Source organism: Sesamum indicum, linkage group LG8 (genome assembly GCF_026168435.1).
Source record: "Sesamum indicum cultivar Baizhima isolate 11 linkage group LG8, ASM2616843v1, whole genome shotgun sequence".
In the NCBI taxonomy this organism is placed as follows: Eukaryota; Viridiplantae; Streptophyta; class Magnoliopsida; order Lamiales; family Pedaliaceae; genus Sesamum; species Sesamum indicum.
In genome coordinates, this window is record NC_142664.1 from 29125347 (window position 1) to 29137620 (window position 12274).

Below are 12274 nucleotides of genomic sequence, written 5' to 3' on the forward strand. Positions count from 1 at the left end.
TTTAATTTAAATACTTCACTTATTAAACAAATTAATTAAAAAATAATTTAGTGATGATTCAATGTGTAAAATACTAAAATATATTGAAAATAATATAATTGTTCAAGACACGAAGAATACTTTTGTCCAACCAAGGGGATAAGTATTACATTTGTTAGTTTAAGGGGTAAATATTTCATGACCAATAGTTCGGGAGGCAAAGTGTATTTTACCCCTTCTGGAATTTTCAGTTTTACCCAATACATCAATATTAATTGTTTTCAACATGTTCTCTTGATGTATTATCATAATTTCAAATACACCCTCATATTTAAAAAATTACAAATATTTTTTTGAAATTAACGACCACTTAATAAATATTCCTACAATGAATTGTCACAAAAAATATTTATTACACAATTATTACTATAAAAATATTTATAATTTTATAAATAACAAAAAAATAATCATAATTATGACAAAACTCAGTAATTGGTCTAAATTTACCCTCTCTCTTTTGATTTAGGATTAGATCAAGTGAAGTTTGATGCTCCACATACTAACCTTGTTTTCCTTCTCTTTTTACTCCTTCATACCATTTCCAACACGACCGCACAACGAACTCCATCAATGATGCCTATCAAAGCAACTGCAAAAATGGGTTCAAGAATGCAAACCCTTCCTCCAAATCTCATCCCACAACCCACAAAGTTCCAAACCCAACCCTTTCCCTCCAATCCCGCCGTGGCCCATCTCGTGAAACCCAGTTCCAACCCACCCAGAACCCTCAGAATATCGTGCAGCAAAGAGAAAGAAGGCCTCACTGATGAATTGCTGGCAGTGGAATTGGGCATAGAAATCAAGAAATTGAACTCCCACGCAGTTCAAAGAGATGAGGCGTTGAAGAGGAGCAGAGAGCTCCTATTCACAGAGGTCTGCAAATTCATGGGACTGAAATCAGACGATTTGAGGAAGAAATGGAAGAGAATGAATGAAGAGGAAAGATGGGCTTTGGCAAAAGGGTTTGTTACAGAGTGGAGTGCCCATTTTCATCCATTATCTGCACGCTCTGTTAAGGAACTGGTGGAAGAACACTTGTGCAAAAGCAATGAGTTTTCTGATTCTGCTCCTAGTAATTTGTTTCCAGACCTGAGAAAATTGTTGGGATTTCCTCGAAATAGTGAAGGATGAAGAATTTCATCTTCTTTTTATTCCTTTCTCAAATTTTCATTTCTTTTCAAGGTTCTGGTTTTGTATTGCTGATACATGTCATGGGGTCAGACCATTGTTTCTGATTGAAATGATACCAATTCAGATTATATGCTCATATTTCTTTGATTTGTTATTATGTTTTTGGCCTTGTGTTAAGGAAATGATGATATTTGCACATCATGTTACTTACAAGAAGCGTTTAGGAAGTTCTTTGACTCAAAAGATATAGAAGATTGATAGTTGGATCAAAATAATTGGTAGTTACTTCAGCTATTGGATGTAATATTATGAAAGGTAGTCCAAAGAAGAAAGTAGTTAATTAGAAGATACACCTTCACAAGTTCAATGGAACATGTTCTCCCTTTATTTTCCTTTCAGACAAAGAAAGGCTAAGATCATTGTCGAACTCTTCCTAGTTCTTTTGTTTAGCACATGATCACCATCTATGCTTGTCCCAATAACCAATTATTTATCAATTTTCATAATCAATCTAATGATCTTCAGCTGCCTCTGTATATAGCCGGGCTCCTACATCATGTAATGACTGAGTTTCAAGATCAGACAATCAACATGCATGAACTAAGATGAGATTGCCATAATGATTATGCATAAAGGTGTCAAATTTGCTTTTGCCAAAAATAAATAGTTCAAACTATTGCTAGAATTAGCATAGTAAACACAGCTACCATGAAAACAAGACAAATTACTCTTTGCAGAGCAGGAGGTATATTGACATTCTATTTGTGAAAAGAAATAGCAAAATAAGATTTTAGAAGAATGTGATATTTATTTACAGAACAAAAGCCGAGCCGTCCTTGGAAAGGAGGACAGAGAATACAGGAGCGCTATACAACTATCAGAACTCAGAAGTATAGTTGCTGGCATTGTGCAACTGATGCATTCTGTGGGCAGTAAGGACACTTGAAGCTACGACTGTTTCCCTTCGATAGTTTACTAATTGACTGCTTGCAAAGAACATGACCACATGGCAACAACATTGGTGGATTTTCTTCACTACCTTGTTCCCGACTAACTGGACAAACAAAAACCGAGTGAAACTGAAACTCCTTACCCAGCTCCACTGGCACAGGCAACTGTTTCATTGCCCACCATTCCTGTTTCTTTGCTGCCATTACGTTTGCCAATTTTAACAGCGTAGGCAGTCCTTCTGCCCCAGCAGCAACAGCAACATTAAGAGGGTCCCTGAAGGATTGTCCTGTGAAATTGCAGTATGTCAACATAAGCTCCTCGGCCAATTTTTCCCAATGGATTGGATCCACCAGATTAGCATAAGGGGATTTATCAAGCTTTCCTGCCCAGAGTAGGCTACCCATGAGTTTTTGTATCTCTTTCATATGATAAGAAGCCAAGGGAGCAAGGTAAGTTCTGGCATATTTAACTGCATCTGCTCTGCTTCGCTTCTGTAAAATGTCTACAAAATGCAGCTTGTGGAGTTTCAGTTCTAAATTTGAGCCAGACTCCTTTAGTCTTTCCTGGTTTTTGGAGACCCAGTTTACTGCAGGCTCTAGATTCCTTGACTTCAGAGCCTTGAGGATCTGATGAATCTCTTCAAAATGCAACCTCAAGGATTTGGCTTCAGGTTCACTAGCTTCTTGTATTAAACAGTCTGCAATATCAAATAGGCCTTCACGGTAAACGTGGCCGATGATGATTTGATTTACAATATGGGGGTCAAAATCAACATTTCCGTACGTGTTCGATATATCAGGATATAGCATCTTCTCAAGGAGCTTCTGGTGCTTGCTGAGACTCGTATTCAGATCTCGCTGCAGTCCCTCTAAATGATTATGTGAACCAACAATCTGGAGCTTGGCTTTGAGTTCCGTGAGAACTGTTTTAGGATCAATGGATATGCCAGAATCATTATCTGACTGTATTCTTGCCAATGCTTGGTCAATTTCATGGCCAACTTGGCGGATCAATTCTTGGGATTTGGAATATGATAACTTTTGCTTCTTCACAACCCTCTCAAATGAATCTTGTATAGCATTCAGCTCCATACCTGACTAGTTTCACAAAGAAGCAGCATAAATAATTATATACGTTCAGCTGGACAAAAAGGCAAAGAATCTAGTCCCAAAAGGTAAGAAATATAATTCATGTTTACTTGAACTAGAGTACGGTGTTTTGGACCATAAAATGATAATTCTAGATGAAAGCAACATAGTTCAAGCATCCACCTTCATAATCAATACATAAAACAAAAGCATAATGATACTAACACTTACAAAATCCCAAGAACATCAGGCACAAGCTATTCTTTTTCTCATAATGTTAGACAACCATTTGTTACAAATATAACCTCATGCATCTAGTTAACCAATTAGCATCCAATTGATCACATCAACCAAGACCAAAGGCCAAATAAATGTGACCTTACCTTTTATAAACATAGGAAGAGGAACAAACTGTGCAACCAAGACAAACCCCAATTATAGTGTTTGCTCTCTCTAAGTCTATCATTAAGGACCTAATGCACAGAGATTCTCAATAATCCATTCTTTTGGCAATACAGAATGCAACATGAGTTGTACAAAACGAACAAAAAATGACCTCTCGCACTTTGATTAGGTGAGACATGAGTCTCTCCCAAATTACTAATTCCTGTGACATGTCCTAAATTGCTGTTTTGCGCAACATTCATTTGCTGCATTGGTTTCATTGTTTAAAGTTTAAACTCTCATGCACAGAAAACCTACAAAATGAGAAAACCAATATAGTTTACGAACTCCACCAAGAAGTTAGAACAATTGTGACGCCATATCCTCATTTTCTTTATGAAATTTCTGTTTAGGGGAAGAAAGAAAAGTAAAAAGAACTTACCTTTTTCAACCTCACAATTTAGGATCACTAACCACGCCATGATTTGTAAGAATCAAAAGCAAATGCAAATTAATCTATTAATCAACAAACCTGAACGACCAGAGAAAGAAACCACAACACACACACACCACGCGCATACATAGATACATAACTGTATATACATATATATAACACGACATATAAGCAGGATCATCTAGATACCACTCCTAAAACTAGCTTCAGAAATTATGTTCTTCAATAAACGAACCGCCTGACGTCATAATACCATCCATTACAAACAATATTGAAATTTCATTCACTTAAACCAGAGCCGCACGTCAGTCGCTTGTTTTTCCCTAGGTAGCAAACAAGCAGAGATTTTTGACATAAGTACATGCCTAACTCCCCACTCCCCACTCCTCCGCTAAAAAAAACAAAGAAGAAGGCCCAAAAAACCAATAAAGACAACTTCAAGTACTTCCCGAAAACTATGAAATCAAGAATCGAAAAAACTATCAAATCTAGAAGAAAAAATGGAATTCGCATTCGTCCAGACAACACAAATTAACACAGACCATTTCATCTTGCAATCATGGGAGTACTTACCACTGGGGAAAAAAAAGAAGAAGAAAGAAAGCAACTTAACGCCGAAAAGCATTGAAGAGTAAAGGAAAACGAATCAAACAATAGAAAGAAAACATACCGAAGTGAATCAAGGGATTGAATTTAGGTAGTGAAAATAGTGAGGGGAGTGTCAAGACTGAGACAGGAGAAGACAGAAAAGTGAGAGAGAGAGAGAGAGAGAGTTTGAGACAGAAATGAGATTGAGAGAAACGTTTTCGGTTTCTTCAGTATGAAGCTGACGACACGTACGCAGGATCTCTTCTGAATTCCCAAAATTGCCCCTTCCACCCTTTTCTTATCAGTTCCTTCTTTTCTTTTTTTCCTCTGTAAAGGCAAAAATAAAGAAGTAAACCTAAGAAAGCAAGAAAGCTTCTTTTGCCGGCCATAGTTGGGGAGAGGGCGGTGGTACGTTACGTTATTTGTTGTCCCTACCAGTTGCAATTTAGGATCCAATGAAAATTTATTAAATTTTCTATATGTTATGTGACTCAGTAATCAAGCAAAATTCCTACTTGAATCAAACTTAATTAAATCAAATCAATAAAAAATATGCCCTACGAGCTGCGAATCAAACTTAATCAAATCAAATCAATCAAAAATATGCCCCACGAGCTGCAAACCAACAGCAAAAAGTTCAAGTCATTGTGAGAATAAATAACTCTAATGCCTACAAACTTGTATGATTCTTTTATTTCATCTCGCTAAACTACATTTCGAGTTACTTCTTTCTCTCCTATAGTGAGTGTAGTCTACGCAATACAAAAGGGACGTTAAAGCCATCCCTTGGACTGGGCGGCCGCACCTATACAAAGTTATACAAGACTCCAAAGAATGTGATGACTCTCAAATGAATTCAAGTGCCTATGGAGGGAGTTTCCCTCCAGAAAAAAAAAAGAAACTAATAAAACATCGCATCAGAGAGAAAGCATGTGCACTCAAGACACTCCTTTTTTATTTTGTTCGACCTTTGCCCGTACTTTCTGCTCCAATAAAGCTACCTCCGTGTCAAGACTAAATATTCTGTTAAGTGCATGCATGTTCTCCAATATTTCATTGAGACTCCGGGTATCATTGCCATCACAGCGCAAGTGCTGCATTGGACCATGAAGGAGCTTGTTCACAATTCCTACGCTAAGATCATAGATAGCTTTCTTTTGGTTCTTTGGGATATCGTCCCCCATCTTTGACAGACACTTTTCCAGCTCAGAAGCCCTGATTCTTTCTGCATATGCCCTAAGCTTCTTGATGGTTGGAACAGCCTCAAGGGAGTCCTTCCATGCCTCAAATTGTTTCACTTCTTCTATAATGATTGCCTGAGCTTCCATTGCTTTCTGCAGTCGATCTTCCTTGTTAGTAGCCACTACTTCCTTCAAATCATCTACATTGTAAACTTGAACGGTCTCAATATCTGATACACATGCTCCGACGTTCCTAGGAACAGAAATGTCAATGAATAGCCTCTGGCCTCCAACATGAGAGCCCACAAGGGGGAGCGTCTGAACTTGATCTTTTGAAAATAAAAGAGTTTCTGAAGCAGTACACGTGAAAACAACATCCGCTTCTGCAGCACATGCTAACACATCCGACAGAGGCCTATATTCTATCTCAACACCCTTGAGCTCCTGACGAATTGAAGCTACTTTGTCCTCTGTTCTGTTGACAACAACCATTCTTCTGCATCCCTTTGCTGCCAAGTGTTTGATCACAAGCTTTCCCATCTTGCCAGCTCCGACAACCAACATTCTCGCTGAAGCATGTGAAAATTCTGGAAGTTTCATCATAGCAAGCTCGACAGCAGCTGAACTAACTGATACTGACCCAGTGGAGATACTGGTCTCTGTTCTAACACGTTTTCCCACTCTGATTGCATGCTTAAACAGCCCACTAATTTTGCGGTCAAATCCAGGGACTCCTTGACCAGTTTTAACAACTTGTTTTACCTGGGAAAGAATTTGACCCTCTCCTAAAACAAGGGAATCAAGCCCAGAAGATACTTCAAAGAGGTGTTCTGCAGCATCTTTATTAAAAAGCAAGAATCTGTGCTGACATAGCTCCGGAACTGGAACTGAACTTATCTGCAGAAAAGAATGTACGATGTCAGGAACTATTATATATTTATTCCATAGAGACATAGAATGTTTCATGCTTTTTGTGGTAATGTCAGGATAATATATCAGAGAAAGTTTTCACCACACCATTTAATAGAGTAGAGACATCAAAGTAATTTCAGGCAATTGAAATCTGGATGATTAGTGTATCATCTAATCTCTGTCTTAAGGTAGAACACTAAGTCTTGTTGTAAAAAAGGTATAGGAATAGAAGAGACCAGTACTTTCAGAGAAAACAAGTTGAATTTTCCAATGCACAACCAATTCAAGACTTTAAGTTCAGTCATCAAGACTATTTACATTGTGGCTTGGACATTCTTATCTTCTCATGCCTTTTACAGACAGAACATCAGTATTAAGCCTAAGCAATAATATATTTCATGTCAAACAATCACTTATGTATATATTACAAAATCAATTCCTTCTGTTGCTACATAACTGTCTCATATATATTTGTTTGCCTTTATGGAGCTAGGATGGTGCAACGGATGCAGCAATTCTCTCCACTCTCTTCAGAGACTATAAATAACCATATAATGCATGAAAGTGGTGAATGGTATTACCTTAGACATCCATTCAGTCACTTCTTTAATGCCACGCTGTTGAGACAGAGCCAAAACATATATTTCCAACCTGTTGCAAGTACTAAGAACAGCAGCTTCCTCTATATGATTTAGAGCACATAGTTCACCAATCGCTTGAGGCCATTGTGCTTCTGGAATAGAAAGCTTCTCACGTATCTCAATGGGTGCTGTGCGGTAGTTAAGCCCGACGACCACAATACTGCTACTTTCCTTTGTATAACCTGATTGGAAAAAGTAATAGGTAAGAAAACAGCTCCCAAAAGTCTCATTATAAAATTGAATAAAAGTGTAGGCCATCAGTTATCAAGGTAGAGGGGGAAAAAGAATCTAGTCTCCTATGGTCTGCACAATCCTAATCAAGAAAATCAGCTCTGAATCCTTCAAGTAGCACTAGCATCCTTGTTTCCTAATCTAAAAATATATGAAATAAATGCAAACCAGAAAGCCATGATCTGAATTTAAATTTCACATTATCAAATATAAACTTCCAATCAGAGAATAAGGTCCAACACCTTGAAAATCAGATCAAATCAGCCGGGGAAACAGAAAAAAAAAAGGGCAAAGAAAAAGAAAAAAACAGAAAGAACGAACAGTAGCTTCAGAGGAAAGCTCCCAACGCAACGCATCCTCAAATAAAAGGAAACAGAAGAAACACATTTACTTTCTCAAAACCCCATACTAAAACTCGGATTAATCAAGTGAAGAACGGAAACTCACGATTAGCAGCGGAGGTCTTCAGGAGCTCCAAAGCCATGAGATTCGAGGACCTGGGTGGGATCTCCGCGTTCGGAGCAACTTCACATCTAGGGTTTAATCTGAAGGACTTGGTCACCGGAATCACAGCCTTGTACCTCGAATTATTGCAAAAAATTCTCGTCTGCGGAGGAAAACAAGCCACGGAACAATTAGATGAGCCGCAAATACGGAGGGAATTGCTGCGACAATCGTACTTCAATTTAGCCTCTGAATGAATACTACAATTGGTAGATGAAAGAGAGGTCGCGAAGCCACTCGCCGCCGCCATCAGTGTGAAAGAATAGGTGGTGGTTTGGTGGCGAGATGGCTCCTGGAGGCCGAGTTTTATTGGTGGAAAACCAGAGCAGGTTCGGAAGGAAAGAGAGAGACGGTGGATGAAGTGGGTTTGGTAATACGGTTCAACGACTCCGTCCAACGACTTTGGGTTCCGGATTCAAATTTCGTGCCAATTATTTGACCCGGCAATGCCACCACTAAATACCAATATTTGTTTCTTTTAGGAATATATTTTGCTTATTTTTGTTATTTTAATATAATTAACTCTTCTTTTTGTAATAAAATTTATTTTTACTCAAAAACCATAATGAAGTTCTAATATTCAAATATCAAATTATTATTTTACTCAATATTTCACATAATGTATTTGAAAATAAAATTTGGGTTTGTTAAATCAAGAAAGGATTAGTAAATTATTGAGAAATGAAGACAAGACCATGGGATTTAATTGGGGGTTGACTTTTGTGAATTGAATTTTTCATTTTTTGTTGACGGACGTTAGGCCGGCACACGCCCGATTGGTGACGGAGCCACCGCGTTAGACCGTGGAAGTGTTCTCTTTCCTCATTTATTTTATCGTTTTCACTTTCATGCTTTTCTCGTGTTTTGACTTTGACGACACCGAACCTCTGTTCACGTTCCAGTGTGAAAGGAACATTATTCAAACTTCATTTTCGGTCTGTTTGGGAGGACCGCAGAGTGGATTCCAACAACTTGGGGAAAATTGATTATTTCTCTTTTTTAATAATAATTAATGTTTAATTACACTAACTATGATGATGTGATGGAGACTGTGAAATTGAGCACCATATGTAATTATATATTTAGAGCATCTTTATCATTTTTCATGAGATTGATAATATAATTTAAATGCAATCTGTGGGTCAGCTCATGGGTCAGATTTTCGAGGCTCCAAGTCGTGCCAAAACCCACAAATCTACTCGGATAACAGTATGGACTCTTCACCGTTGGATAAAAGGTAAAGTCACCCAATTTGTGACACATGGGCCAGTCAACATTGTATATATAGCTCTATAAATACCCAAACACAAATCATTTGAAGTAACTTGCATTAATTGCTTTTGACCGTACACCTTTAGATCGCATATTTTCATATCAATCCAAACTAACTTGAGCAAAGGAGGGTCTTAGTCTTGGATGAACCCGACTGGTCTAACGTATGTGTTTTAATTCTCATGACCCGTTAACGATCTAGAGAGATTACGTGGCTGATTTGGATCACCAAAAGGAGATCGCATATTTCGAGTCGGATCACCTCCCTGTGATATGAGAAATAAGCAAATATCCCCATTCTAAAAAAATAATTAGCAAATTGTCATGTTTAATTACACTAACTGCGATAATGTGATGGAGACTGTGGAGAGGGGAAAAAAATGAGTACCAAATGTTATTATATATTTGGAGCGTTTTTATCTAGCAATGAAATTGTCATTTTTCAATTTATTCTGTTCATGTTGTTGGTAATTATAAATGAATTATTAATAACAGAATGAAATTATTTTAATGACATTTGTTATTTATATTTTTATTATTAATCTATTTACATGATTGGTAATTAAAAATTAGGTTCACATGATTGGTGATAATAATTTTCTTTAAAATTTTCTTTTTTATTTATTCACGACATGTTAGAAACTACTAATACCATATTTATCCATTTCCCCCAAATTTTACTTTTTCGCAAATTTCCTTTCTACCAAACACACCCTCAAAGCCACCCACTCCTTGTGCCATTTTGGTGGACACTGTAGCGCCACACGCTCACGCTCACGCTCACGCTCGCGCTCGCTCTCAGTGAAGTGATACATGGTTCATACGCTGATACAAAATCGAATAAAGAGATAAATAAACGAAAAGCAAAATTAGTTATTGTCAAATGGGCTCGCAAATCCTGAAAATCTCGCCTCTTGCTGTTTCTAGAACGTTCATTCTCAAGCCCACCACTCTATCTAGATTTCTGCCTGCCCCAATCAGCCATATCGCGACAGCCCGCGTTGATCGTTGTTCATTGACGAAGGCAGTCAGGTATAGGAGCAGTTTATCGAGTGGGTTTTCTGTGTTGACGCTTAATCAGGGAAAGAAGAGCTTCAGAAGTGGGGTTGTAGCCATGGCTGCGCCTGGGTCGGTACAGAAGTCGGAGGAGGAATGGCGCGCTGTTCTTTCCCCGGAGCAGTTCCGTATTCTAAGGCAGAAGGGTACTGAGTAAGTCTGATTTCTTGCAGATTTGCTGTGTTCTTTTTGACTTGATCTCAGGTTAATTGGATTGTGAAATTTGAAGGGCTTTTAGTTTTATTAGTGTTAGAGTCTTTCCTTTTGGTGGATTCTGCAATTTTTGTAGGGAGTTGCTGTAGGGTCATTTATGCAGGTGTTTGTTTAGTGTAAGTTGCATCCACCTATGTGTTAGACTTTGTTCCTTTGAGCTTGAGATTGTGGGATTGAAATTTTGCTGGTTGGAGCTCCCGAGTGTTCGCATTCCCAAGAACTGGGAGTTTTTGAGTTAAATTTCAGTCAACTAACAGGTTATTTCGGTAGATTTGAAGACTCTAGATTGAAATTGAGAAATAATGCATCTCTTAAGGTCTTTTTGATGCTACACCAGGTGCTTAGATGACGAACACATGTCCATTTTGAATTAGCCATGCACACAGTACACAAAGGATCGGATGTAGCACCCCTTGAGAGATTACCTAAGTGGAATATTTGATGGTAGGGTTAGAGTGTTGCTAATAATTCCCCCATTCTGGCAATAGTTATGATTTTCAAGAACTGGTATTCTGTTCTAAAGAACGCCGCGCGCCAGCTGCAGAATTTAGTGCTTGATAATTATTTGATATACATTTGTCTGCTATAACACTCAATATCCTTATCCAGATTGGTCATTGGTCATTTCTGTTTCTGTTTTTCTGGTTGGGTCGGAAGTGATTAAAGAAGTGACGCTTGTTGAGCTTAATGTAATACTATGCTGCCACAGTTGCAAGAATTTCGTCATACTGGTTATTCTTTCGGCAATTCTGCTATTCTAGGGACCTTGACAGAAGCTAGTAATAAACTTTAAAAGCAAAAGCATCAAATGTCGTGTGTATGGCGGCTGTGAAATTCTATGCTCTGCTGTGCTTTTTTCAGCGAGTCGTATATAGTGTAGACTGTAGTCTATGAAGTATCTGAGAACCAATAAATTAAATTGAAACTTTAGTTATGTGCCCGCATACTCTCAGGTATCCAGGCACTGGGGAATACGACAAGTTCTTTCAGGAGGGTATTTACACTTGTGCAGGATGTGGAACTCCTCTGTACAAGTCCACTACCAAATTTAACTCCGGTTGTGGTTGGCCAGCTTTCTATGAGGGTCTACCCGGCGCCATAAATCGAACAGTAAGTTTTCCTTCCTCATTCATTTTCACATGTGGGAATCTCAGAGTATTAGCCTCTTAAAGACTGCTACTAAATGATTGTATAGCCTGATCCCGACGGAAGGAGGATAGAAATCACGTGCGCAGCCTGTGGAGGACACCTCGGTCATGTGTTTAAAGGGGAAGGGTTTCCTACACCAACAGACGAACGCCATTGTGTCAATAGTATATCCCTCAAGTTCACTCCCGCTAATTCTGCTTCTTCGCAGTGAAGAACACAGTTACAGTTACGGTCCCAACTGACGAGGATGTCGTGTAAACTGCCAAATAATATTACCTTTCTGTTTTATGTATCGAATGACCATTTGATCTGCATTGTGGAGTTTAATATTGACACTTTATCCAGCTATTTTAAATATTTACCAATTTGTATGATTATCATATGTCGTTAACTGCCTATTTTATTAAAAAATTAAAAAGTTCTGGACGATTGAATTTCTATTACTAAATTATTCCAACCACACTTTCTTGGCTTAGTTTA

General features: G+C 38.1%; 3 protein-coding genes across 6 annotated transcripts; 1 reads left to right on the forward strand and 2 right to left on the reverse strand.

The window, feature by feature from the left end:
* Window positions 1-1879: 1879 nt before the first annotated feature.
* On the reverse strand, window positions 1880-5170 carry LOC105169320 (protein RMD5 homolog). Of its 4 annotated transcripts, none has more exons than XM_011089698.3 (2): window positions 4718-5170; window positions 1880-3214 (listed from the first exon to the last, which is right to left on the reverse strand). In XM_011089698.3, exon 2 carries the CDS (start codon window positions 3210-3212, stop codon window positions 2055-2057), a length of 1158 nt encoding a protein of 385 aa, XP_011088000.1. In that variant the 5' UTR covers window positions 3213-3214; window positions 4718-5170; the 3' UTR covers window positions 1880-2054. The 4 variants fall into 4 exon arrangements, with proteins under 4 accessions (XP_011088000.1, XP_011088001.1, XP_088739946.1 ...); XM_011089699.3 differs by having other exon boundaries at window positions 1880-3218; XM_088883820.1 differs by having other exon boundaries at window positions 1880-3218; window positions 4621-4721.
* A 132-nt stretch (window positions 5171-5302) lies between these two features.
* Window positions 5303-8520, reverse strand: LOC105169321 (glutamyl-tRNA reductase 1, chloroplastic). The gene is made up of 3 exons (XM_011089702.3): window positions 8048-8520; window positions 7310-7551; window positions 5303-6713 (listed from the first exon to the last, which is right to left on the reverse strand). Exons 1-3 carry the CDS (start codon window positions 8352-8354, stop codon window positions 5574-5576), a joined length of 1689 nt encoding a protein of 562 aa, XP_011088004.1. The 5' UTR covers window positions 8355-8520; the 3' UTR covers window positions 5303-5573.
* Window positions 8521-10159: 1639 nt separating this feature from the next.
* LOC105169322 (peptide methionine sulfoxide reductase B5) lies at window positions 10160-12171 on the forward strand. The gene is made up of 3 exons (XM_011089703.3): window positions 10160-10585; window positions 11599-11755; window positions 11841-12171. The coding sequence occupies exons 1-3, from the start codon at window positions 10260-10262 to the stop codon at window positions 12003-12005; spliced, it is 648 nt and encodes a 215-aa protein (XP_011088005.1). The 5' UTR covers window positions 10160-10259; the 3' UTR covers window positions 12006-12171.
* The last annotated feature ends 103 nt before the right edge of the window (window positions 12172-12274 follow it).